Source organism: Notechis scutatus, chromosome Z (genome assembly GCF_049901735.1).
Source record: "Notechis scutatus isolate UNSWTSFEM ecotype Mainland chromosome Z, rNotScu1.2, whole genome shotgun sequence".
Taxonomy (NCBI): Eukaryota; Metazoa; Chordata; class Lepidosauria; order Squamata; family Elapidae; genus Notechis; species Notechis scutatus.
The window spans coordinates 73,687,656-73,713,941 of NC_142025.1; the positions used below are offsets into that span (position 1 = coordinate 73,687,656).

General features: G+C 37.1%; 1 protein-coding gene across 2 annotated transcripts in view; it reads left to right on the top strand.

The window, feature by feature from the left end:
- The first annotated feature begins 2,712 nt into the window (after nucleotides 1-2,712).
- CNTNAP2 (contactin associated protein 2) overlaps nucleotides 2,713-26,286 on the top strand; it is a 1,285,310-nt gene continuing 1,261,736 nt past the window's right edge. The window contains exons 1-2 of one of the 2 annotated variants that reach the window (XM_087946426.1): nucleotides 3,393-3,496; nucleotides 5,474-5,810. In XM_087946426.1, coding sequence (XP_087802552.1) covers nucleotides 5,717-5,810 — 94 coding nt within the window. In that variant the 5' untranslated portion in view covers nucleotides 3,393-3,496; nucleotides 5,474-5,716. Of the gene's footprint in view, nucleotides 3,497-5,473; nucleotides 5,811-26,286 lie in introns of both variants that reach the window. The other variant, XM_087946425.1, reaches the window with a different exon arrangement.

The window sequence follows — 26,286 nt, forward strand, 5'->3', positions numbered from 1 at the left end:
CAGGTAACTTTGTGGATACCTTGGTTGAAAGAAGCTCTTTTTTAATTTCAAAAAAGAAAATTTTGCTTCATGAGGCAAAATTGTAAAAGTAGAGCTCTCAGCAGTTCAATGGATTTCACTTGGATGGTTTCCTTTCCAGTAAGAAATTTTAATCTAGTCACAAAATCTACTGAGTTATGTGCTGTCTACTGAAGGTGAGCAGCCAATCAATTTAAATACATAAATAAACCTAACAAGTTTAAAGCAAAAAATTATCATGGATTTGTTGACATCACAGTAAAGTACAAATAGTTTATCCAATGCCTATAAAAACTTGTTCTTCAAGAGGAAGGCATTTGCAAATGTTTATGGTATTCCAACCAAACAGCAGCACCTTTACATTTCTATTCTAAATGATAGTAACAAGCATATGACTTAAAAATAAGTGAATATATAATCAATCAAAATAAAATTATAATAACAAGCACTATAACCTAAATCACATCTGAGACTTTGTGGAGTCAGAGTGAATGAAAGAGGAGAAAACCAGAGAGAATTTTTGGATGCAAAACCTACAGTAGTGTTTGATTGCATGACAAATTCTTATCCAGTTATTTTAGCATAGCTTTTCTTCCTTGCCTCCTCCCATGTATGTATTTTTAATTGCAGAATAGGGGAAAGCATGCATGCGGACACACAAGGACACACACACAGACATACACTGCTCAAAAAAATAAAGGGAACACTTAAACAACACAATGTAAATCCAAGTCAATCACACTTCTGTGAAATCCACTTAGGTAGCAACACTGATTGACAATCAATTCCACGTGCTGTTGTGCAAATGGAATAGACAACAGGTGGAAAGCATAGGCAGTTAGTAAGACATCCCCAATAAAGGAGTGGTTCTGCAGGTGATGACCACAGACCACTTCTCAATTCCTATGCTTGCCGGCTGATGGTTTGGTCACTTTTGAATGCTGGTGGTGCTTTCACTCTAGTGGTAGCATCAAGACGGAGTCTACAACTCACACAAGTGGCTCAGGTAGTGCAGCTCATCCAGGATGGCACATCAATGCGAGCTGTGGCAAGAAGGTTTGCTGTGCCTGTCAGTGTAGTGTCCAGAGCATGGAGGCACTACCAGGAGACAGGCCAGTACATCAGGAGACATGGAGGAGGCCGTAGGAGGGCAACAACCCAGCATCACGACCGCTACCTCCGCCTTTGTGCAAGGAGGGACAGGAGGAGCACTGCCAGAGCCCTGCAAAATGACCTCCAGCAGGCCACAAATGTGCATGTGGCTGCTCAAACAGTCAGAAACAGACTCCATGAGGGTGGTATGAGGGCCTGACGTCCACAGGTAGGGGTTGTGCTTACAGCCCAACACCGTGCAGGACATTTGGCATTTGCCAGAGAACACCAAGACTGGCAAATTTTCCACTGGCGCACTGTGCTCTTCACAGATGAAAGCAGGTTCACACTGAGCACATGTGACAGATGTGACAGGGTCTGGAGACGCCGTGGAGAACGTTCTGTTGCCTGCAACATCCTCCAGCATGACCAGTTTGGCAGTGGGTCAGTAATGGTGTGGGGTGTCATTTCTTTAGGGGGCCGCACAGCCCTCCTTGTGCTCACCAGAGGTAGCCTGACTGCCATTAGGTACCGAGATGAGATCCTCAGACCCCTTGTGAGACCATATGCTGATGCGGTTGGCCCTGGGTTCCTCCTAATGCAAGACAATGCTAGACCTCATGTGGCTGGAGTGTGTCAGCATTTCCTGAAAGATGAAGGCATTGATGCTATGGACTGGCCCGCACATCCCCCAGATCTGAATCCAATTGAGCACATCTGGGACATCATGTCTTTCTCCATCCACCAACGCCATGTTGCACCACAGACTGTCCAGGAGTTGGGGGATGCTTTAGTCCAGGTGTCGGAGGAGATCCCTCAGGAGACTATCCGCCACCTCATCAGGAGCATGCCAAGGCGTTGTAGGGAGGTCATACAGGCACGTGGAGGCCACACACACTACTGAGCCTCATTTTGACCTGTTTTAAGGACATTACATCAAAGTTGGATCAGCCTGTAGTGTTTTTTCCACTTTAATTTTGAGTGTAACTCCAAATCCAGACCTCCATGGGTTGCTAAATTTGATTTCCATTGATAATTTTTGTGTGATTTTGTTGTCAGCACATTCAACTATGTAATGAACATAGTTTAATAAAAAATATTTCATTCATTCAGATCTAGGATGTCTTGTTTTTTCCCTTTATTTTTTTGAGCAGTGTACAAAAGCAACGGAGCCTTCCGCAGTCCTTGCTTTTTTTACAAGGAAAGATGCTGAGCAACCAATATAAGTGCTTAGGACCGCTCGGAATACTTGCTGGCTGAACTGCTTCGATGCTAGTCGGATCCCAGGAGGCTGGAGCAGAGACAGCCTATACCACCTCAGTTTGAAGGCGGGGGAGGGGGCTGCAAAGAAGAAAATAAATATGCAAAAGATAGGAAGTCACTGGTTATTTTTCGGTTCAAAGCAAAAATAAGGGAAGAAAATATCCTTCAGATTGGAAGAAGCGGCTTCCAAATTCAATACCATGGGCAGCACCATCGCCGTTGAGAAGTGTGAGAGCGGCGCCTCCCCATTCTGTTGTAGCCATTCCTGCACCGGCTTTTGCTCAGGGCTTGTGATACTCCTTTAGCTTCCTTTCGGTTTAAACTAGAGAAGTTCGCTAGGCGGCTCTTCCAGGTAGCGGGAAGTATACGGAAGAGAAGGGAGAGCCGGCGAAAAGGCAGAGAAACGGGAGGGAAGCATTTTCTCCTCCCCATCTGTCTCCCCCTCTTTTTATTGTTGGTTATATTACCATTGCTGCTAGTCATGGTGGCGGTGACAATATATCCTTCTGCTGGCGAAATGAATAAAAGGAGAGGCTGTTAAGCAGGGCCGGGGTGTTTCTATAGATTACTGGGCTGAAAAATGATATTCTGCTCTCTGGTTGACTGTGCATATAAGGTTCGCGTACCTGTACAGAGGAGCCAGGCTGAGGAAAGCTCTCAGAAACAGCCCTCTGCTATATAAGAGGAAGGACTCAGCCGTAGCGGTTTTAGCTCGGGGCAGCAGGCAAAGCGTTTTGTTCCAATATCCCACTCCGTCTCTCCAAGTTCTTCTCCTCACGAAGTGACCTCAGTCTCTCATACTTCGTTTGGCGTGATACTTCGAAGAAGGCTTGCATATATCAAGAGAGAAAGAACATCAAAGTGTTCTGGACTTCGTGTAAACCAATAAAATAGGTAACTGTACTCGACTTTTACCCGAAAAGTGACAATTAGTAAGCAGAGGGAGATCTGAAAAAGACTCAGCAAGAGCTTATTTACAACTGTCGCCTGAGAGAAGTGGTGGGGAGGTAGGTCTGGAGGTGCAGGATGGTTGTGGTTCTCCATGCTAGTTGCCGAGCAGCTCTCTTTCTGTGGATTTTCAGCAACATCAGTGGCAGAACCCAGACAGCCCTTGCCTCCTCTCGTAAGTACTTCAAAGAATATTCCATTCATACCTAATGTTTGATTGGGCAGGAAGATATGAGAGGTCATATGCCGGTTCAAAGTTGGTGTTTGCACTGGTGTTGGGAGGGTCTTTCTCGTTGCTCTCTGGCTCTAGTGTTAGAAAATAAAACTGGAGTGAATTCTTTGGAATGAAGATGCTGGTGGCAGATTTGTTGAACTGAGAATGCTGATTGTTTTTTGGCAGTTCTTTCTTTGGTCACTTTTTGTCGGATTTTCTGGAGTTTGACTTCTAAAACACTTTATTGTGTTTATTGGGCTATATCAAAATACAGGGGGTGGGACTTCTAAAACAAAGTGCTCATGTGCACATTGGAGAATAATTCCTTGTGATAATAATAGGTTTCATAAATTATTTAGTTGAAGGTGGCAGTATTATGGGAAGAGAATAAAGTTTTGTTTCTTAAAGAAAATTTAAGGTTAGCTACCAGCTTTCTAAAAGAGTGTTATAGAAGTGGTTAATGACTAGTTGAAGGGCCAGTGGATTTTAGAGTGGGTGGTAATACCTGAGAAGATATTATCTTGTTGCTAGATCTACTGAGTTAGGAGCAGATTCATAAGGTTCATAAAATTAAACTAGGTTCATAAAATTAAACTATTAAACAAAATGTGAGCATTTGTTGTTATATATAATGGCTTGTCCAATACCTATAAAAACAGGTTTTCTTGCAGACTTCTATGAAATTACCTCCAAAGAGCAGCAGCAGTTTTATTTTCTAAATGAGGTGGGAAGTAAAACAGTTAAAAAAGGAGAGATGCATTATACATTCTAGTAACTAAAATTAAATTATAATAAACATATCTTAATAAATAGAGGTCAGTAACTCTCATCTGAATCTATTCTGGAGTTGGAGTGTGCTAAAGAGGGAAGAAACAGGCAGAGGTGACTTTTGGATGCAATTTCTTATCAAACCCACAATAGCGTCTGGTTGCTTCCTGTCCTGTTCTATTATCTTAGTACATTTTTTGTTTCTTCCATTCATACCAGCAGTACATGAATATACACAAACACCTACACTCACAGTGGAGCCTTCGGTAATCATCCTACTGGTTTTACACGCAGGATACCGAGCTCCTATTTTGAGTGCTTAGGACCGCTCGGAAGACTTGCTGGCTAGACTGCTTCGTTTGTAGCTGGATCCCAGGAGGCTGGAGCAGAGGGAGCATATACCATCTCATTTTGAAGGGGAAGCAAAGAAGAAAAGAAGTAGGAAAAAGGGAAATATCGATTTGTCGGCGACCTCTTTTTAGGTCCCTTGAAAGCGGAAAATAAAACCCCCAACCCCCAACCTCCTGCCAAGATCACGATGGAGAGGTTTCTTAGTTCAGTACCATGGATAGCAGTACTTGTGTTGCTGTGCTGCCAAGGGCAGCCGCTCTCTGCTCTCTAGCGACTCCTGCAAGGCCCACTGCGCAAGGCTGGGGCTGCCGTTTTATCTCCCTTTAGGTTTAAAAGTATAAGTGGGGAAGACTTGGGGAGGTGGCTCTTTCAGCGAGCGGGGGTACACGGAAGAGGAGGAGCCGCCAAAAAGACAAGAGAGGAGCAGGAGGGACGCGTAGGATTCTCTCTCCTCCCTCGCCACCTCTAGGTTGCTGGTTATGCTGTTATCAGTTTTAGTAGCGGTGGCGACCGCAGTGTTTCTTTCTGCTGGCGAATGGTGATTGTAGGAAGACAGAGACTGTAGGTTGCTGCTCTGCGGCGGGAACGTCTCTATCGCCCGCTCGCCAATCTGAATGCGTGCCTGCTTTCTGGCTTGCAGCGGCATGCGTGTGAATCCCGCGGATTAATTCAACGGCAGCCGAGCAGCCGGGCTAGGGGAAGCTTTTTGAAGTACCCCTTCTCTTTACAGAAAAAGCTCAGCAGCTGTATTTCGGCCACGGCTCTTAGAGGAATGTTTATTCCCGAAAGCTGCTCTCTCTCTCTCTCTCTCTCTCTCAGCTCTCTCCAAGATTTTGTCCCGTAAAGTGACATCTGTTCCTATTGGTCTGATATCCTGAAGTGAAGTTGCTTACCTATATTCCAAAAGAAAAGGAACGCTGAAGTCTTGGGAACTTCGACAGAATAGACGACAGTGACATTTATCCTCAAGGTGACAAGCAGCAGAGGAAGATTGAAGAAAGAGGAGGACGCAGTCAAAATATTTCCAACTGATACCTGGGACTAACAGTTTGAAGGCGCAGGATGACTGGGGTTCGCGCTGCCTTCAAAACCGCTTTCTTCCTGTGGATTTTGAGCAACATCAGCAACCGAGTCCGGACAGCCTTTCCGTCCTCGCGTAAGTACCGCGCTTCCACACTGAGGCAGTGACAGGTTGTGTTTAATGGGGCAGTTTAGTAAGGGAAATCAAATAAAGGCTTGCAGATTCTTTGGAATTGCTGCAAGGAAGGTCGGATAATCGCAAGGCCGCTGCCGTTTTTTCTTGGAACAGAAGCATTGACGGCATTTAGTTGAACCGAAGGAACAAGCTGCCGGGTGTTGGTGGGTTCTCTTTGAAGTTTTTGTTTTCCCATTCTTGGTGAGATTTTTCCTGGAGTTTATTTATGAAAAGTGAAGTGCCAGTGAGCACAGAAGAGGTGTGATAATGGGAAATTTTGAGGCTGATTCAGATGAATAAAGTTTCATTTCTTGAAGCAAAATCGGTAAAAAGTAAGCCTTCTGAAGAGCTGTTATGAAAGTACCTATCCAGTGAATCAGTAAGATTTCACTTCAGGTGGTATCTCTAGATGCCCTAAGGAGATTCAATACACTGAGCTATGTGCAGATAAAAACCTAACAAGTTTTACAGTACATGCAGGTTTGTAGTATTAGTTGTTTAATATTGGAGTGAAATATTCTGTTATTTGCCTAATACTTATAGAAAACGGCTTTTCTAGTTTAGAGAACTATTTACAGCATTCCAACCAAAGAATGGCAGTTTGACTTTTTCTTCCAAATGATCTACATGCATGCAATACACAGTGCTGACTATTCTGCTTTTGGAGGACACAAATATTGTATTCTGTCTTCTTATACTGTCTTCTTATCAGTCATACTGAAGATTTAATAGCCAAAGCTGGTAGTATTTGACTCAGCATATTTCCATTTACTACCTATAATAGAGCTATTTATTTTGTCACAAAGGGAAAAAGTGATATTCGAGCTCAATCATATTTTGAAGAAAATTTTGGTTGCTGATGATTGAATAAATGAATTATTGGCTAAATGTGATTAGACACACAAGGAATTTGTCTTAGTGCATATGCTCTCAGTGTACATAAAAAGAAAAGATACATTCATCAAGAATCATAAGGTATAACACTTAATGATAGTCATAAATGAATTATTGGCTAAGTGTGATTAGACACACAAGGAATTTGTCTTAGTGCATATGTGCACAAATAAATAATCGAATCATACTAGGAAACAGTCAATATAAATCGTAAATATATAAGCAACAAAGTTACAGTTATACAGTCACAAGTGGGAGCAGACGAGTGATAGGAACAATGAGAAGATTAATAGTAATAGTAATGCAGATTTAGTAAATAGTTGGACAGTGTTGAGGGAATTATTTGTTTAGCAGAGTGATGGCATGGGGGGGGGAGATTCTTGTGTCTAGTTGTTCTGGTGTGCAGTGCTCTATAGCATTGTTTTGAGGGTAGGAGTTGAAACAGTTGAAACATTGATCTTTGGGTCCTTAGTGCATTTGTGAGGAATTACAGCTAGTAGTGGGAGGTAATCCAGGGCCTGATTAGAGGAATAGCTTCTTTACCTATTTGATAAAAGTAAGTTTGGTAAAAAGAGGTATGATAGTAAAAGAAGTCTTTGTAATTCTCTAAAGAGTCTGTGTAATATTAAGACAAATATAGTTTAACACATGAACCAAATAATCTCATGCCATATTAATTTATTCCCTCTTTTAGAAATAATCTAATGTTGAGCCTTTTCCTTAGTGCTGTTGGATTGCTGTTAATATTGATTTTATGCCAGTTAACATTGCAGTGATATTGTATATAAGAAAGGGAAAGTAAAGAAAGACTCTGTCATCTTTGCCCTGCAGAATCAATATTTGATGTCCAATTTGTTGAAATCCAAGTGTTGTATAGCTTTCTTCAGGTACATATAAGTATTAAAGTGCAAGATGCGCACATGCGCGCGTGCGTGCACACACACCACAATTTTTATATTAATGGCTTACAAGAGGTTTGTTCATGCTGCTTCCTGTTAAACAGAGAGTTGTATTATTGTAACTACATTAGTAAAATGGAAGTGGAATTGACTGATAGAGAGATGCATAGAGGCAGAAACAAAATCAAACAATATAACCAGGTCTGCTGTCTTGAACAAGTACATCAAACCAAATTATATACTAACATATCAGAAATTAATTGTGCAGAAAAGCATAAAAACTCAGACATCCCTTGCTTTATGCTAAAGTTAGATTCTCTTCAAACTTCAAATGAGGTGAATTTGCATAAAGTGAAAACCTGAACAAAAAGGGGATTTGGTGCCCAATTTTGTATTGACAAATACGCTTAGCACCAGCTTTTCTGCAGCATATGTCCAACTTTCCCCCCCTGAAGTTAATGTCTTTTTCAATCACAAAATAAGTAATTCACATAAAATAAGGGAAATCTCTTTACCTATTGAAGTGCTAGTGAAATAGTAAAAGTGATTTGAAACAAAAAAGTCTAAATAGTCTTAATCTTACCTAACTATTCTTATTTGTAAATCTTTTGGTGGATGAACCTATTTTGCTTGGCAAGATCTTCCTCAGCAAGAAGTTATATATTGGATTGACCTCTGATTTTTATTGCTTGCTTGTTTTGACACAGAAATGAATTAAGTAATTGCATGATGGGAGAACATTTTTTGAAAACTGTTTTGAAGAGCAGTCTTCTGAATGTTATGCATACAAATTGGGTATGATCCATATCACTGCAGGATCAGTTATAGAAATCTCATAATGCAACTCAATGATAGGAACCACTAATACTATTTAATAAATGAATGCAATGGTTCAGATTACATTTTGAAAAGGTACCATGTGATATGTCAGAATATGAATATAACATCTTTAAAACAGGCCTGATTCAGTCCCCCCACCTCACCCACAACAGCATGGCTGTTTTCATGACATGTGCTTAGGATACCCCAAAAATCTTTTATACATTGTGTTTGAAATGTTACATAGCTTTACTATTTAATACAATATGACTCAACTTTATTATTAACCATGTATGTGTGTTTATGCGTGTGTTTGCTTATTGCAGGGGTTCCCAACCTTTTCTAGAACACCCCTAGAATGCTTCTGATATATTCTCGCATCCCTTAAAAATAAATGCATATGCATATAATTATACATATACACTAAAATTTTGAAACTTCTAAACCCAAGTTTTTGCACCCCCTATACTATTGTCTCACACCCCCAGAGGGTGTGAGCACCCCTGGTTGGGAACTCCCAGTTTACTGCAAGGATAACCACAGTTACAGAGAAGCTGCTGAAGTCAATATACATAGTCACATACAACTTTGCACAAAAGAACATTAAGTCCTAGAGTTGCTTTATAAATAAATACATTTTACTTGTTTCACTTAGTAGAATTAACTAAACTACTAAGTATTTCTCTATAAGACTAGGATTAGGGTAAATATATATAAATTTTGAATCTCATATAAGTTCTCATACAAATGAAACATATGATACCATTTAATCCCGTGCTTTAATAATTAATACTACAAATACCATTTTTAAATGATTGCAACAGTTAAATTACCAATGGACTGATAAGATTTTAAAAATATGAAGTGAAGATACTGAACTATTTATTTTAAAGATAATGAAAAGCTTAGCCAGGAGAGGTCATCAGAAGACAAAAAGTAAAAGAAAATAATGTTTAAATCTCTCTCTGCCATTTCTTTATTTTCATATTTAGGAAATAAGAAAATGGAATGTAAACATGGTTTTTGGGGGGAAAGAGTAAGTAATTGGCAAAAAATTGTGATTACGCAATAAATGTAGGCAGATGAGCATCCTTTCAGTCTGCTATGAATAGGAAAAAATAACTTGCTTTTTACAGGAAAACAATATGACTGTTATTGCAGAAAGACATTACTATTTCTTAGCAGATGCTTGATGAAGCATAATATGATGAAGAAATAAGAATAAAAAAGAAATTTTATGTGTGTATAAATATAAATTGTCTAATATAATTTTAAATTGTCTAATATAAATATAAAACAATGCTGGGTGTGTAACATTTGTAACCTACACTCCTACTGATGAGCATACTGAATACAGGTACAAATTGAACAGGCAATGAAGCTCATTGTCTAATAAGAATGAAAAGCTTCACCTGATATGGGAGAATACATAGAACTGGATTATGAACTCAATAGAGTGCCTGTTAGCTACTCAACATTCATATTTTTTATCTGGTACTATGCTTTTTTTTCCTCAGACAATGCACAGAATGTCCTTGGGGCTGTTCAAATTAACATGTAGGTAGAATGCATCTGTGATCAATTTGCATTGCCCAGCATCAGCATCATCTATAATGAATGGGTGATGTTAAAAATCCTATCTGCAGACTGCTAATGTTTGCATATTTTTTATATATCTTCAGAGACCACTGAACAATTCCACATCTCACTGGCTTTCTCAAATCTGAAAAATAATCTATAGTGAATACATTAGAAACATAAATTCAATTTATTCCTTCTGGTCAAGGAATAAAATAAAGGAGTCACATTTATACTGATATTATGCATTCCTTTATATTTATAAAATGTATATATAATGAAAAAGTAGTACTTGAAGAATATAATAATTGATTTATTATTAAATACAAAGTCTTTCAGCCAATAGTATAAATTAAGTTCCAGTTGGTTAGCTGTTTGCAGTCTGATCGTGTTTGATAAAGATTTTAGTGTTTTGTTCACACAAGATCACTGAATGAAGATGCATTAGTCACAATATATAGTTATAGCAAATGGCTAAGGCATCGAATTAAGGAGAAGCCTCGAAATGCAAGGCTTTAGAAATCCAAGCATTGCTGGCTTCCAGATGCTACATTTTATGTTATTCTCCAGCAACTGCATCCAACTGATACCTCATTTACTCAACATGCAGCAGGCAATGACTTTTATTGACTTCCCATGCTACCTTGTACAAATGCAGTTGTTATCCATAACAACTGACAGAATATAAACAATGCATTTGTCAGGAAAAGCCAATTTGCTTTATGCTACTTGCTCTCAATATTTCAAAGAGCTGTTGGCCTCCTGTGTTGTGATTTCAAAAAATCATGTCAAGCTTCCTCTGATGACCTTCTTGTTTAGGCTTTTATCCTTTTAACACATTTAATTCCAGATAACCATCTTTCATCTACTGCAGTTCTGATAGGAAATATTGTTAACTTTCTTCAATGTTCTAATCAGAAGCCAAAAGCTTAGTACCATTGACTACTTTGACGAATTATTTAGCCTTTTTCAGTCCAGATTTTGGAAAACCTTTTGAAATATCATGTAATATGTTCAGTTCCTGAGAAGTGCTTAAAACTATTTCAAATCTAGCATCATTCTGATAAGACAATTGATAGACTGTGACTGTCTTCTCTTTTGGAAAAAAAACCCTTGAGCATAAATTATTGTGCACTTATTATTTTCTTTTTCAAATGTAAAAGTTCTCTGCTTCCCTAACATCAGTATGCATCTATTCATTGCTAGGTCAAATTAATTGGGAAAGCTATCTTAGATAAGTATTCAAAAAAGCCACTGTACAGTAATAATCCTTGTTGATTGCAGGAGCTATCTGATTGCTGGTAATATTGAAAAACTAAGCTAAGTTATAATCTTGATTAAAATTTGGATAAGATACCACCAGGAAATCTCTATCCTATAGATTAGGAAGCAAAAGAAAACCCCAGAAGACTATAGGAAACTTATTTTATAATATTGGCAAGGAATTGGTGTAGATTTATTCAGAAAGTCACCAAGAGTTGAAATGAATCTGAAGGAAGATTGTTCTCAGCCTAATTAGCCTGTGTCCATTTTAATGAAAAATATCAGTGATTAAACTTGGAAGCTTCTGAGTGCTTATTGACTCTGCCTGGATGCTGTCTTAATTTGTTCTCTATAAAATATCTACCTGGACTAGCTAAATTAAGATGCTTTTCATGTGCATCCTGGCATTTGCCTTGCAACTATGGAATGTAGACTTGTATTTTGAATTTTATTTTTTTTAAAAAGCATCCTTCAATGTGCAATAAAGCCTATAGGAATCCCTGATCATGTAATCAATATTTTTGAATTAGGGATAATCTGGGGCTAAAGGTGGGGTGGATGAAGAGAGCAAGTGCTAATTTCTTTAGTTCATCAGAATTGGCAAAGGATGAAAATAGAATTTTGTATTTCTATTTATAAATATATGAAATATATATATATATATATACATTATAAATATATGAAATATATATATATATATATATATACATATACATATATATATATATACATATACATATACATATACATATACATATACATATACATACATACATACATACATACATACATACACACACACACACACACACACATACAGGGGTGGGTTTCTACTGGTTCTGTCCACCTCTGTAGAACCGGTAGCTCTGAAGAGCAGCAGACATAGAACCAGTTCTATGTCTGCTAATGTTTTTGCCCACCTGCCCACCCGGGCTCTTACCTGACCTTTATTTCCTGATTTTTCAACTTCAGCTGCTGTGCAAGGCACAGCTGCAGTTAAAAAAGCAGGAAAAAAGGGCTTTTTCAAAGGCTGTTTCCCTGCACGCAGTGTGCTGATGACGATTTACAGGCATGCATGCCGAAGCATGCAGGGAAGCACATCGTAAATCACTGAACCTCATAAATCACCGAACTGGTAGTTAACCCTGTTGGATCCCACCCCTGTATATGTGTGTGTGTGTGTGTGTGTGTGTGTGTATAAATATAAATATACATACACACACAATGCTGCCAGCCAATCAAGATACAAAATGCTGCCAGCCAATCAAGATACAAAAAGAGCCAAAAAACAGACAGAAGATATCAGAGACACCCATCAAGCAGAACACAGCAAACTCCGAGACCAATAAACACAGACCAAGACTCCCAACCAATCAGGATGAAGAAAAAACCATTCTGGCACAGCAATAGGCTGCCCCAAATTTAAATCTGAAACCACTGTAAAAGTCTGACCCACAGACGGACACAATACAGAAGCCTGATGATGGCAGATGAGATTCTGCTGAAACGTTGCTACAACTTTAAAAGAACTACAATGACGTGGGAAAATACCCGAACCAAGCCGAACACCATAAATATAAATATATATATATATTGGTATATATTAATTTACAATAATATCTATTCTTTATGGTAAAGGATGAAAATAGAGTTCTTGAATTTACCAAGAGTCTTGCTAGTTTAATTTCATTCTTCTTTTAAAAAAACACTTGTTAAAGGTAATACCGAAGAATTTGAGGTTGGTAACCATAGTCAAATTGGATAAGGAAAGTTTTAAGAAAAAAATAGAATACAATGCTGAGTGGATTGAAAATTCCTGCCTTCAATGAAGAAATCTGAAAGCAGACATATTTTTTTACTAATATTTTCTACTTCTGCAGTTCCCAAGATTACTTGACCAGATTTCTGGACACTCCTACAAGTCTGATCCTATCAAAACATAATTGTTGAGTAAATGGGCACAACGATATTTGAATTGAATGAAAATTTGTCTTCTTCCAGTTCACTAAAGGAAATATGGTTCTATACATAAGATGGAAAATTAATTGTTCACACTTTTAGATGATTCCCGTACCACCATCTTTGCCTATTTGACTTCTCCATAGGTTTTTATATCATTGACGATGACATACTTCTGGATCAATTTAGGGAATTGAGAATGGATTAACAATGTGTTGGTTCATCTCCTTTCTTTGGGATTGTCTCAAAATGATGATGATTGGGGATGAGATATCTATCTCATGTATGGCCCATATCATGTAGGGATCTGTTCTTTACAACATTTCCATGAAGCTGTTGAATGAAATCATCTGTCCATTTGGATGATCCATCCAGATCATCCATTGAGGTAAGATATAATTGATATGTTCATGATACCCAAATAATTAATATGTATGTATGTATGTATGGGTTTTAGGATCAAGAATTATGCCATTTTTGGTGCTGAATGGGGTTGTATGACTCCAAAGAGACTGAGTGCACAATATGGGAGTTCTCTTGGACTCACAACTCCTGCTCAAAAAGCAAGTGCCAGTCTTGGTCAGGTGGATCTTTGCACAGCTTTGTACTATTCATAAGTTATACCTGTTCTTGGATCAGGGGGCTCTGCTCAAGGTTACTTAGTGACCTACCTAAGGATGAACTTTTGTAATATGCTCTACACGGGCTACCATTAAAGGATATCTGAAGCTTCAGCTGCTGAAAAATGCAGCAGCACAGAGAGTTACATGTGCTTCTAAAAAGCATATATTATCTCTTATGTGAGCTGCATTGGTTGCCAATCTGCTTCTGGGATTGTTTCAAGCTGGTGATTTTGCCTTTTAAAGCTCTTAATAGCATGGAGATGTTTATCGGAGGGATCACCTCTCCCACATAACACCTGCTCATCCTATCAAGTCCAACCAGAGAAGCATGCTATGGGTGTTGATTCTTAGGGAACTACACTTGGTAGGTCCAAGGTGCTCTACTGCTCACATTTTGGAACATTCTGCCCCTTGAATTGAAGTCAGCTTCATCCATCATTATTGTCCAGAAGTCCCTCAAGAGAGGCTTTGTCATCAGGCCTGGGAGTCTCAGGGACTGTGAGATATTGAGGTTGTTCTATTACTGATCAAATCTCTATTTTCCTCTGTATGTTTATATGATTATATTTGATATGTTTATGGTTTTTATACTTTTTTCCTATATGCCACCAGAATAACTTTTTGGGCAACTGATACTGACAGACAGACAGACAGACAGACAGACAGACAGACAGACAGAATGAATGAATGAATGAATGATTCAGTGGTGGAATTCAATTTTTTTTAGTACTGGTTCTGTGGGCGTGACTTGGTCGGCATGGCATGACTTGGTGGGTGTGCCAGGGGAAGGATACTGCAAAATCCCCATTCCCTCCCCACTCCTGGGAAAAGGTTACCACCAGTTCTCTGAACTACTCAAAATTTCCACTATCAGTTCTTCAGAACTGGTCAGAACCTCATGAATACCACCTCCAGAATCATTGCAATATTCTGACTCAACAACGGATATTTGTTGGAGTTGATGTTACTGTTCAAAACAAGCTCATTCTCAGAGCTCTCTCATAAATAAACATTTTTTCCAGATATCTGATAGATAAAACTGCTTGGCTTTGGCATTTCTTTTTCAACTATAAAAACAACTATACAGATTATTTTTATTACATAAAGACTCTACACTTTTCTTCCAAATATCTACCATGAGAGGTTATTAAGTAAGCAGCCATGCTTTGAGAAATAATTTTTCATCTGCTTTTGTAACAACTTTTTTTGTAATATAAAAGATTTAATATGCTAGAGGCCCAGGTAGTTCAGAACTGTTATTTATTGTATTTGTATTCAACAATGAATTAAAGGCCAGTTCCTGATTATTCAAAATTATTAGAATAGCATCACAATTTGTAATCTATTGAACAATAGTTTTAGGTTGTAATAAAATACGCCTCACAATATATTCATGGAAATATCAAATGTCAGAGTTAGAACAATAACTAGGCTTGGAAAAAAAGTATGTGTCTCAGTATATTGGTGTTTGTTATCAAATGTCATATTTAAAAATATTCAACATGATTTCTCCCATTCAATGTGAACATCTAATGGGATTTTAATGGATATACATTTGTATATTTATGTAACAGCAAGTATTAACATGTTTTATTAAACATTTAATTTGTTTTATTATACAAAATGATTCCCATCTCAACTTTTATCAGTGAATGTTGAATATACTGTAAAATACTGTTGAATCTAACTAGCCCAGGTGTATACTTCAGCAAACTCTGATACCTTTGCTTGAAAGCATTGAAAGACAGATTAATTAACTTCCCTTTTAAAGAAGATCTTGGCATTTGCCTGTTGCAGAAGCTGAGACAACCATAGATATTTTCTGGAGCTGCCCTCTGTACCACTTAAATAATTACTCAACACATGCTTGACTTTAATCACAGATTTGTTTTTCTTTTGAGCAATCAATAGTATCAATAAAAACTCAATAGAACTCAATGTGGTGGAATGATAGGACACTCCCAGTTTTGACCATTTGTTGCCTGTTTGATAGGAATGCTTCTATCCAGTTATGCAGTTGTCCAGAGATACCATAAGTTTTAGGAGTAGTTTGTTGTGTACCACTGAATCAAAGGCTTTACAGAAGTCTATGTAGATTGCGTCTATTGTTTTGCCCTGATCGAGTTGTGTAGTCCATATGTTTTTGCAGTGTAAGAGTTGCAGATTACAGGATAGTTTTTTCCTGAAACCAAATTGTTTATTGGAGAGTAGGTTGTTTGTCTCTAAGTGGAGGATAATGGATTGGTTAATAATTGATTCCATGACTTTACAGGTGATGCAGAATAAGGAGATTGGACTGTAATTTTCAACTAGGCTGGGGTCTCCCTTTTTGAAGATGGGGATGACCATAGCTTGTAACCATAGGTTAGGCAAGGAGCTGGTCCTGAAAGATTTTTCAAAGATTATGCTTAGAGGTTCAGCTATGGCAGTGGATAGCTTTTTTAAGAAGTAGGCACATATTCCATCCGGTCCAATAGATAGAGATGGTTTTAGATTGTGTAGTGCTTTTTCAACATTGTCTTCTGTAAAATTGATATATATTAGATCATTGTAGTTGTCTGTGATTCGGCTAGGAAATACTGGGCATGATCCACTGTTGTTTACAAATACTGAACCGAAGAATGTGTTAAAGATGTTGGCTTTAATGGTGTCATCGTTGCAGTCTTATCAGAGGTGGGATGGACCTTGAGTCTTTTAGTTTGTTGTTTACAAAATTGTAAAAAGCGCGGGTGGAATTGGTGCATAGAAGGTTTTCCTCTTGTTTAATGTGATAATTGGTGCATTCAGTCTTTATCTGGTGGCATAAATTTTTGTATCGGCTTTTGAAATTGACAACGTGACCAGATTTGTTTTTCTGCCAGAGTGATCTCTTTTTGGATTGAAGTTTCCTTATTGTTACAGGTAATCTGTTTTTTTTTGGGGGGGGGAGTTGTTGTTGGTACATATAGTTTGATGACTCTTTTGACTTCAAGTAAAAATATGTTGTAATGGTCTTCAACAGTATTGCATCCAGTGAATAGAGATTGCCAATCAAGGGATGAGAGATCGTTGTCTATAAGAACATAGTTGCCTTTTTTGAAGTTATAATTGGAGATTATGTCATTGTGATGATTTTTGTGTGGGCGTATGTTGAGACAAAAGTCAATCATATTGTGGTCACTGCTGGAAAAGGGTTCTTTAGTTTGTATTCCGTAAATTAAATTCAAACTATTGCAGAAGATGAGATCGAGGCAGTTGTTTAGTCTAGTGTTGTTGGTTACTAGTTGTTCCAGTCCCAGATTTGTAACAGCATTGTAGAAGGTTGCGTGTATGGGTTCAGTTGTACATTCATTTAGGGTCCAGTCAATATGAGGTAGATTGAAGTCACCAAGAAAGATAAAAGCGTGTGGGCAGGTTGCTGCCCATGTTAGTAGTGTATTTAGCTTGTTTACATGTTCGATGTCATAATCAGGTGCTCTGTAACATAGTAAGAATTGAAATGTGATATTTAAGGATAGTTCACAGATGATGGTCTCAGGAAGAGCAAGCTCCTGGGTAACTTGGATGTTTTTTAGATGTAAGGACTTTTTATAGAAGATAGCAACACTACCTCCTCTACGAATTTCATGATATGATCGGTAAACATGATAGTCTCTTACTGTGGTAATGGAGTCAGGGAAAGATGCATTGAGCCATGTTTCACAGACAAATATGATGTCAAATTTAGCCATATTTAGTAAGAGGAGAAATTCAGGTATTTTATTCACAAGGCTTCTTGCATTGAGTAGCTTGCATTTAAGGCCAGCAGTAGTTGGAATTGAGGTAGTTAGGGGCATGCGTGCCTAGTCTTGGGTGATGGTGGATTGGTTGAAGTAGGGTTGTGGTTGAAGGTTAAAGCTGCATTGCGGGTTGTGTGACTTACTTTTGATACAGTCAGCATGGTAATCAATGTACAGGTCCTTATCTCCATAGTCTAGATGTTTTTTGAGTTCAGTGCGGAGTACATGGGAGTGGGCACATTGCTGTATGGTTAGGTCAGGGCGACAACAGAGGTTCTTATGGTTGGTGTTGGTTTTGGCGAGTGAATTTATAGTGTAAATGAATTTACGTTTGCTTGATTCATTTTTGCAAATGACCCTGCAGAAGCATGGGGCCACAGAGCCGTCTCTGTTTTTGAGCTCTCGGCCAATGCGGGAAATGTCAAGTATTTCATCAGGGGAGATGGTTGATGCTTGATAATCACTGATGATGTTTCGGACGGTTGTGATGTCATCATTATCATTGATGTCCTCTAGACCAAATAAGATGGCGTTTGGACGTTTCCGTTCATGGTCAACAGCTTCTCTGATGAGGATTGGGATATCATTATTTGTCTGGATTATGTTTTTTTGTGGATTGGGTTGTGGATTGGGTTGTGGTTGTTGGGTAGAGATGTGGTTTGTAGCTATTGGATGTTCAGGTTTTTGCGTTGTGTCTTTTTTTTTCAAGGTTGGATAATCTTTCTTTTAAGGCATCCAGGGATGCTACTATGGTGTCAAGGGATGTTATTCGTGTTTCTATGGTATCAACTCTTTCAAACAGATCCAGTTTGGGTCTGCATGATTTGCAGAGATATGGAAATTCATTGGATGATTCTAGGTATTGAATCATTTGCTCAGGTAATCCCAAACAGTCATGATGAGTGTATTTGTATAGAGAACATTTGATGGAATTTTCATTATCCTTTAGAGTTTTGTAGCATTTAAGGCATGTGCAGGAGTCTTGTGGTTCATTGGTGGGGATTACTTTCTCTTTAGGTTGTGGTTTGGCATTGGATTTTTTTCTTAGCATGGTAGGTTTGTTAAGATGGTACGTTGATTAAATTAATTAATGGAACAATTTTTGGTAATCAATATAGCCAATATCACACCAATCAATCAATTACAGAAATCTCTCTAGTCAAATAATTTTCCTAAGCAACAATCAGCCTAATCAATTAATTACACTAATCGCTAATCAATTAATTACACTAATCATTAATCACACCATTCAATTAAATTCACTAAATCACTGATTTTACTAATCAATTAAATTACATGAATCTTGATCTTTTAAACTAATCAGTAATCACACTATTTGCACTAAACACTCTAATTACACTAATCAATTAAAACAATAAATCAATTAAACCATTAATGAAATATTTTATAGAAATTGATTATCTAATCATTGATATAGGTGATGAGGTAGAAAAGTTGTAAGTTTTGAGATAATGAATTAATCAGTGTTTGATTAAAGTAATGAGGTAGTATTGAGAGTCTGCAAGTTTAGTCATTTGGAACGCACCTGAGAGACTGAAAAAGGATTTTTAAAAAACTGATTGGTTCCCTGCCCCCCTCCCAATGGTTCTATTTGGAAAATATCCTGTCTGCACCCTTCTGAGGTGATAGCGTGTGAAAAACTTTGATATGGAATCCTTGTTTTTCAGAAATACTTTGTTAATGTGACATTTTTATTTTACCTGCAAGGAAGGCACTGTTAGTTGGGTGGTTTCCTCTGGAAGCTTGATAAATATTTAAATCAGAATAACAGAATGAACCCTGATACCAACTTTTCTGAAGGCAAGCCATTCCAGTGGTTAATTGTTCTCACTGTTAAGAAATTTCTCTTTAGTTCTAGGTTGCTTCTCTTTTTGATTAGTTTCCATCCATAGTTTCTTGTCTTGCCTTTTGATGCTTTGGAAAATAGGTTGACCCTTTCTTCTTTGAGTTAACCCTTCAAATATTGGAACACTGCTATCATGTCACCCCAGTCCTTCTTTTCACTAGACTAAACAAACCTAATTCCTGCAACCATTCTTCATATATTTTAGTCTTCTGCCCCCTAAGAACCTTGTTCAGGGGTGGGATTCAACTGGTGTTATTACCGGTTCAGTAATTACATTTTGATTCTATCCCTCTGTTTATGCAACCTAGAATTGCAAAAAGAATTGACTTTTTTGGCTGCTGCAGCCTATTGCTGGCTAATATTTAAATGTCTGTGGAGAGTCTCAGTCATCCAGGTCATGTTTGAAAAGAACATTTTTGGGATTGTCCACTAGGATTCCAAGACCTTATCATAGTTACTGCTGTTGAGACAGGTTTCACCTTATCTGTACCTATACATTTTATTTTTCTTGCCTAAATTAAAACCTCTTCATTGAATTTCATTTTGTTTAGAAGGGTCCAGGGTTCAAATCTGTTGAGATCCATCTGGATCTTGATCCTGTCTTCTGGAGTGTTGGCTATTCCTGCCAATTTAGAGTTGTCTGCAAATTTGATGAGTTTTCCTTCTATTCCCTCATCTAAATCATTTGTGAAGATATAGTAGAATACTGGACCAAAACAGAACCCTACTACATCCTTCCTTCCATATAGATGTAGTGTAGTTTCATTGAGTACCACATCTTGACTGTGATTTGTCAGCCAGTTACAAATCCATATTATGGTGATGCTGTCTATCCCACATTTCTTATCAAAAATTAGGTTGTGGTTCACTTTGTCAAATGCCTTATTGAAATCCAAGTATACTTTCTCCACTGCATTTCATTGGTTCAGTGTGGTCTACTAATTTAGTTACCATACTTAGTCAAATAATTAAATAAGATTTTATCTCATTCTTTGTTTTATTTGTTTTATTTGTTCCACATTAGGGCTTAGTCTGAATGTGGGAGAATGTCTTCTCCTTAATAACTAACTGCTTGTCCTGGCAATGATGAACACACATATCCTTCAGATATTTTGAAAGCTTCAGCCATGTTTATAAAGCACAGCAGGAAAATGTTGTCTGTCAGTTTCAAGATATGTAACTCCATCCCCAATAGACATATGATGAAGAATTTATATATGTGAGATACATTCTTTTTGTATCCTTTTGATTACTTTAATGGAATCTGAGAATTGCATCTTATCCTAATTTCAAAATCCAAACTATGCTCTCCAGTTAAATGTAAATTAAATAAATCAAACCTTGGACTTTTTTATTTTTTAGAAAGGTAGCATGGCAACAATTAAGAAGGATAGGGTAGAATAGAATAGAATTCTTTATTGGCCAAGTGTGATTGGACACACAAGAAATTTGTCTTGGTGCAAATGCTCTCAGTTTACATAAAAGAGTCAGTTTACATTCATCAAGAGTCAAGAGTCATAAAGTGCAAAACTTAATAATAGTCATAGGGTACAATAAGCAATCAAATCATACTAGGAAACAGTCAATAAAAATAGTTAGGATACAAACAACAAGATTACAATCATACAGTCATAAGTGGGAGGAGATGGGTGAAAGGAAGGATGGGAGGATTAATAGTAATAGTAATGCAGACTTAGTAAATAGTTTGATAGTGTTGAAGGAATTATTTGTTTGGCAGAGTGATGGCGTTCGGGGGAAAACGGTCCTTGTGTCTAGTTGTTCTGGTGTGCAGTGCTCTATAATGATGATTTTGAGGGTAGGAGTTGAAACAGTTTATGTCTAGGATGTGAGAGGTCTGTAAATATTTTCAGAGCCCTCTTTTTGACTCGTGCAGTATACAGGTCCTCAATGGAAGGCAGGTTGGTAGTAATTGTTTTTTCTGCAGTCCTAATTACTCTCTGAAATCTGTGTTTGTCTTGTTAGGTTGCAGAACCAAACCAGACAGTTATAGAGGTGTAGATGACAAACTCAATAAGTCCTCTGTAGAACTGTATCAGCAGCTCCTTGGGCAGTTTGAGCTTTCTGAGTTGGATGGGGACAAAGTTGACTGAGTAACTAATTCTGTTGAATCTGCAACTCCGAAATGGGATTTCATCAGTAAATGTTACACTTCTTTCCCTTTATAGTTTTTCCTGTAGCAATTCCTTGAATGGATATTACAGTAGTTAAGGAAAGTATTATGTTTTATCCTTGCATCTGTATTAAAATTGTATATTTAATCAGCAGTGATGGAAGTCAATATGTAGGGAAGCAACAAAATGAATGAAAACTTTGTTTTTTGAAATTACATTTACCTTAATACACACATTCCAGCACTGTTTTCTTTCCCTCTCCTCTTCCTCCTCACATCTTAAATTCAATAACCAGCAAAAAATTTTACAATGAATAATTATAAAATATACAGAGAAAAAATGCAACTGTTATTTAATAATTTTAAGAGCAGTTGCATCCAAAGTCCTCTTTAGTCACCAACTTACTGAAGACTTACTGAACAGTTAAAGCCATTTTTCTTCTTCTAAATAATTAGCAAGTTAATACTTAGCAATGTTTGCATAGATTTTTCTAAGGAATTGGTTTTATTATAATGTTCTGGAGGAATGTATGTGAATTACAGAATATTTTATGTTTGTTATAAGCATATACAGGTTAACCTACATCCAATCTTATCTTTATGGAATACATTCAAATATTAGTCCATTCCATAAATTTTGTAAAATAACTGGACAACTTTTATTAATATTATACATTAGATTTATATTTATTGGATTTATATCCCACTCTTTGAACAGGATGATACACTATGAAAATAGAATTCACTTCTCCTATTTTACTCACAACTCTGGGGAATAACTTGAACTAAGGGAGAGTGACTGATTCACAGTCACAGTGAACTTCCATGGCTGAGAAGGGATTAAAATTTGGCCTGCCTGCATCTGGCCTGATATTTTAATCATTACATTGGCTCTCTATCATAAACTTAGGCAAAATAGTAGTTTTTATACAATTCTTGCAAACATTGTTTCTTATTCAACTTTTGGAAATAGATACTTTTAATGTACCTTATTTTTAAATATTTTAAGAACTATTTTAAGATATTGATTGATACTAGATTATGTGAATTACATGCTTGGGCATGATGGACTAGATTTTAACATTCATGCCAATTTGTTTCTTTTATATTCATGGATATTAGGTGAGGAAAAAGGAGAAGTGACATTACATGTGTTATGATGTGCAGATGATTATATAATGTGCATGCTGCCACCATAATTTCCTTTTGATTTTAGTTCCCTAAATTTTTAAATCAGAAGAATATTTACAGAAAATAAATGCTATTTCTTCTTCATTTTCACTGTACAGATGATAAGTTGAATAAAGTCATTAGCCCACTGAGCACTTTCACTCACTTCAAATCTTTTGCAGACTTTGCTGTCTAAATTACCATCAAATGTTTTCAATTTCACTTGGCATTTTCCAGCTTCTGTCACAAAGTCAATCTTATCAACATTAATGGTGCTGAGTCTACCAATCCATCACCAAACCATTTAAGTGACCATGTGATTTTCAGGATCTGTTTTCAGCTTCTGGATATTTGACTTTTGGATTTTCCAAAATGTTGGCATATCATTATTAATGATTTATTATCAAGTACTTGGATTAACCCCTTTATTGCTTTAACACTAGACAAGCATGTACCTTTGTGCATCCATATGTGTGATATATATCCACACACATAAACATATTCCTTATGCTGCACCCACTTACCACCATTCAGATGCCCAGTGGCAGATTAAGGCCCACTGGTGCCCTAAGCACTGATAAATCTTGGTGCCCCCTTCCTTTGTTCATACAAGATTTTTTACAAATTTTCATTGGTTTTTTTCTTTCTTTCTCAACATTGTGCTGCCCCCTTTGGGCCTGGTGCCCTAAGCACGTGCTTAGTCTGCTTAATGGTCAATACACCACCGCAGATGACTACTCCATCTTGTCTGAATTAAACCTTTCTAAGTGAAGCAGTTTGATCCTCTTTGATTCTACCTTTGGTAGCTTGCCAGCTTCCAGAAGGAGGCACTCTATGTCCTGGAATATAGAACATGAGTAAGAGTAGCTTAGTTGCATCCAAGACATTTAGGAAGCTTCCCCCCCCCCCAATAGATGAGAAATAAATAGATTGAAGGAAAAGAAGAAAAGCATGCTCCTCAAAGTAGTTATCCTCTTTTTTATGACAGTTATATTAATAATCACTAAGAACCTCATTAATTTAATTATAAAGATGATTTTGATGGGACTGAAGGAATGTTCTGGGAAAAACATTTAATTTTTTTTTAAAAAGTTTCAAGTTTCAACTATTGATTATACAGCATTTAAATGGTTGATTTTATATACACAGAGAGAGATATGAGAATGGGTTGCATGCTGTGTATTGCAACTGAGCTTCATGCAAGTAATTATGATGATTATAAAATTTAGATGAGCAATGGTGAGAGCTAGTCTGATAGCAGCCACACAGATGTAGTAAAAAAAAATCTTTTGATTCTGAAATAGTTCTATTTCTTAAAGTTTGTTAAAGTTTGTAAAAGTATAGCCATATAATTTATTCTACTATTATTTTTAAAAAAATCCTTTAGTTTTGAAACTAATTTGCAATCATCAGACAAAAGAGAGTGTTCCATGCTGTTCATATCATATGTGAATCATACAGAAAGGCTGCAAACATTCCTGATGATGGCAGACAAATTTTATGGAGTAATATATCCTGTTAGACCAGAATAAAAAAGAAGATAGGATAGTTGTAAATCAATGGTGTATATTATGAAGGCTGGATTAGTTAACATGCACCAGAAGGCTCACTCTGCATTGAGCAGATTCATCTGAGCAGTCTGTTTTGCAAAACATCACCTAGGAATTTGCCTTAAACCAATACTACTGCATATTAAAATGTAAATCAATTTTCAGTGATGAATATAAATGATACAGCTATTTAACAATATGTATGTTTGAAAATAACATGGAAGAACAATTAAGAATATTAAGAACATGCCATTAAGAACAATTTTGCTACATTTTCTCCTACTAGTTCTTATTCAAAGCAGTTTAAAACTACCTACTCTAGACATCAAAAATCTGGAGACCTATTAGATATGAAGAAAGAGTTTCAGATGGCTATATCTTTTTGTTGCTCTCTTGTGAAGTCTGCAGTGCTGGGAAAGATAGAAGGACAACCAGCAACAGGAGGACAGACTAATCATCCATTGGAGAAGGAAAACCTTTACCTTTGTTAATCAATCAAACAAACAAACAATATAAAGCATATTATTCCTGCTTGACCAGAGTTTTGCAGTATTGTCTGGGGCATTGTCTTATACACCACTTCATGAACATTTTTCTTTGTTACCTTGTGGGAGAAGGCTTCGTGGTATCCGAAGCAGAATGACTAGATTCTGTAATAGCTTTGTATCATATACTATTATCCTTGTTAACTCTCAAGACTTTTTTTCTGCTATGTATTCAAAAGGAACTGTGATTCTCTCTCCCTCTCCCTCTCCCTCTCGCCCCCCTCTCTCTCCTATCATCTATCTTCCATCATCTAGCTATCTATCACCTATCTATCCAAAGGTGGTATTCAGCAGGTTTTGACCAATTCTGGAGAACCGTTAGCAGAAATTTTGAGTAGTTCAAAGAATCGGTGGTAAACTTCCCCCAGGAGTGGGGTGGGAATGGAGATTTTACTGTATCCTTCCCCTATCATGCCCACCAAGCCACACCCACCAAGCCATGCCATGCCCACCAAGCCATACCCACAGAACCAGTAGTAAAAAAATTTGAATCCCACCACTGTATCTATCATATATATCCAATCTGTCTGTCTATATTGGAATTTCATTTCAATGTGTGCCATTGTGTACAGAGAAAAATGGTAATAAAGGTTTTATCTTTATCTTATCTTATCTTATCTTATCTTATCTTATCTTATCTTATCTTATCTTATCCTATCCTATCCTATCCTATCCTATCCTATCCTATCTTACCTTACCTTACCTTACCTTACCTTATCTTACCTTACTGTACAGGTTACTCATTGTGTAAAAAGCAGACTTTGGGGGAAAGGGTTCAAGAGCAGAATCAAATGAGCAAGAAACTCTGTCCTCACAGTTATGGCTTTGAACGTGTCAGATGTTATATCAGTTTCTGTGTAGATGATTTAGATTATATGGCAAGTTTCTAAACCATATTGGTCATTACTTTAACTTGCCATGGCCTTTACTTAGTATGAAATCATTTGCCATATAAAAATATTTATGTTGTTAAAAGGGGACTATGCAAATGAAATTAAATACTTAATTCTCCATATAATCACAGCGGCAAGAATTGTATTGGCACAATGTTGGAAAGGCGAACAAATGCCAACAAATAATTTGATTACTCAGAAAATACTTGACTGCACTGAAATGGACCTACTCACACAAAAACTTAGGAATAAGGATGACTCAAGATATATTACAGCATGGGATAAAAGAGAAAAAACAAGAAACTTAAAAGATATGTATTTGATGAATGGAGTACTTAAATGAAGAATGTTTACCAAATAAGAAATGAATAGTAGTAAAATCATTACCAAGAAAAAAGCACACCATCTTAGTTGATTAAAAGCATATGTTTTATATGTTCTATATGTTTATTTATATTGCATTTGTATATATCGATTTTGTCTACAAC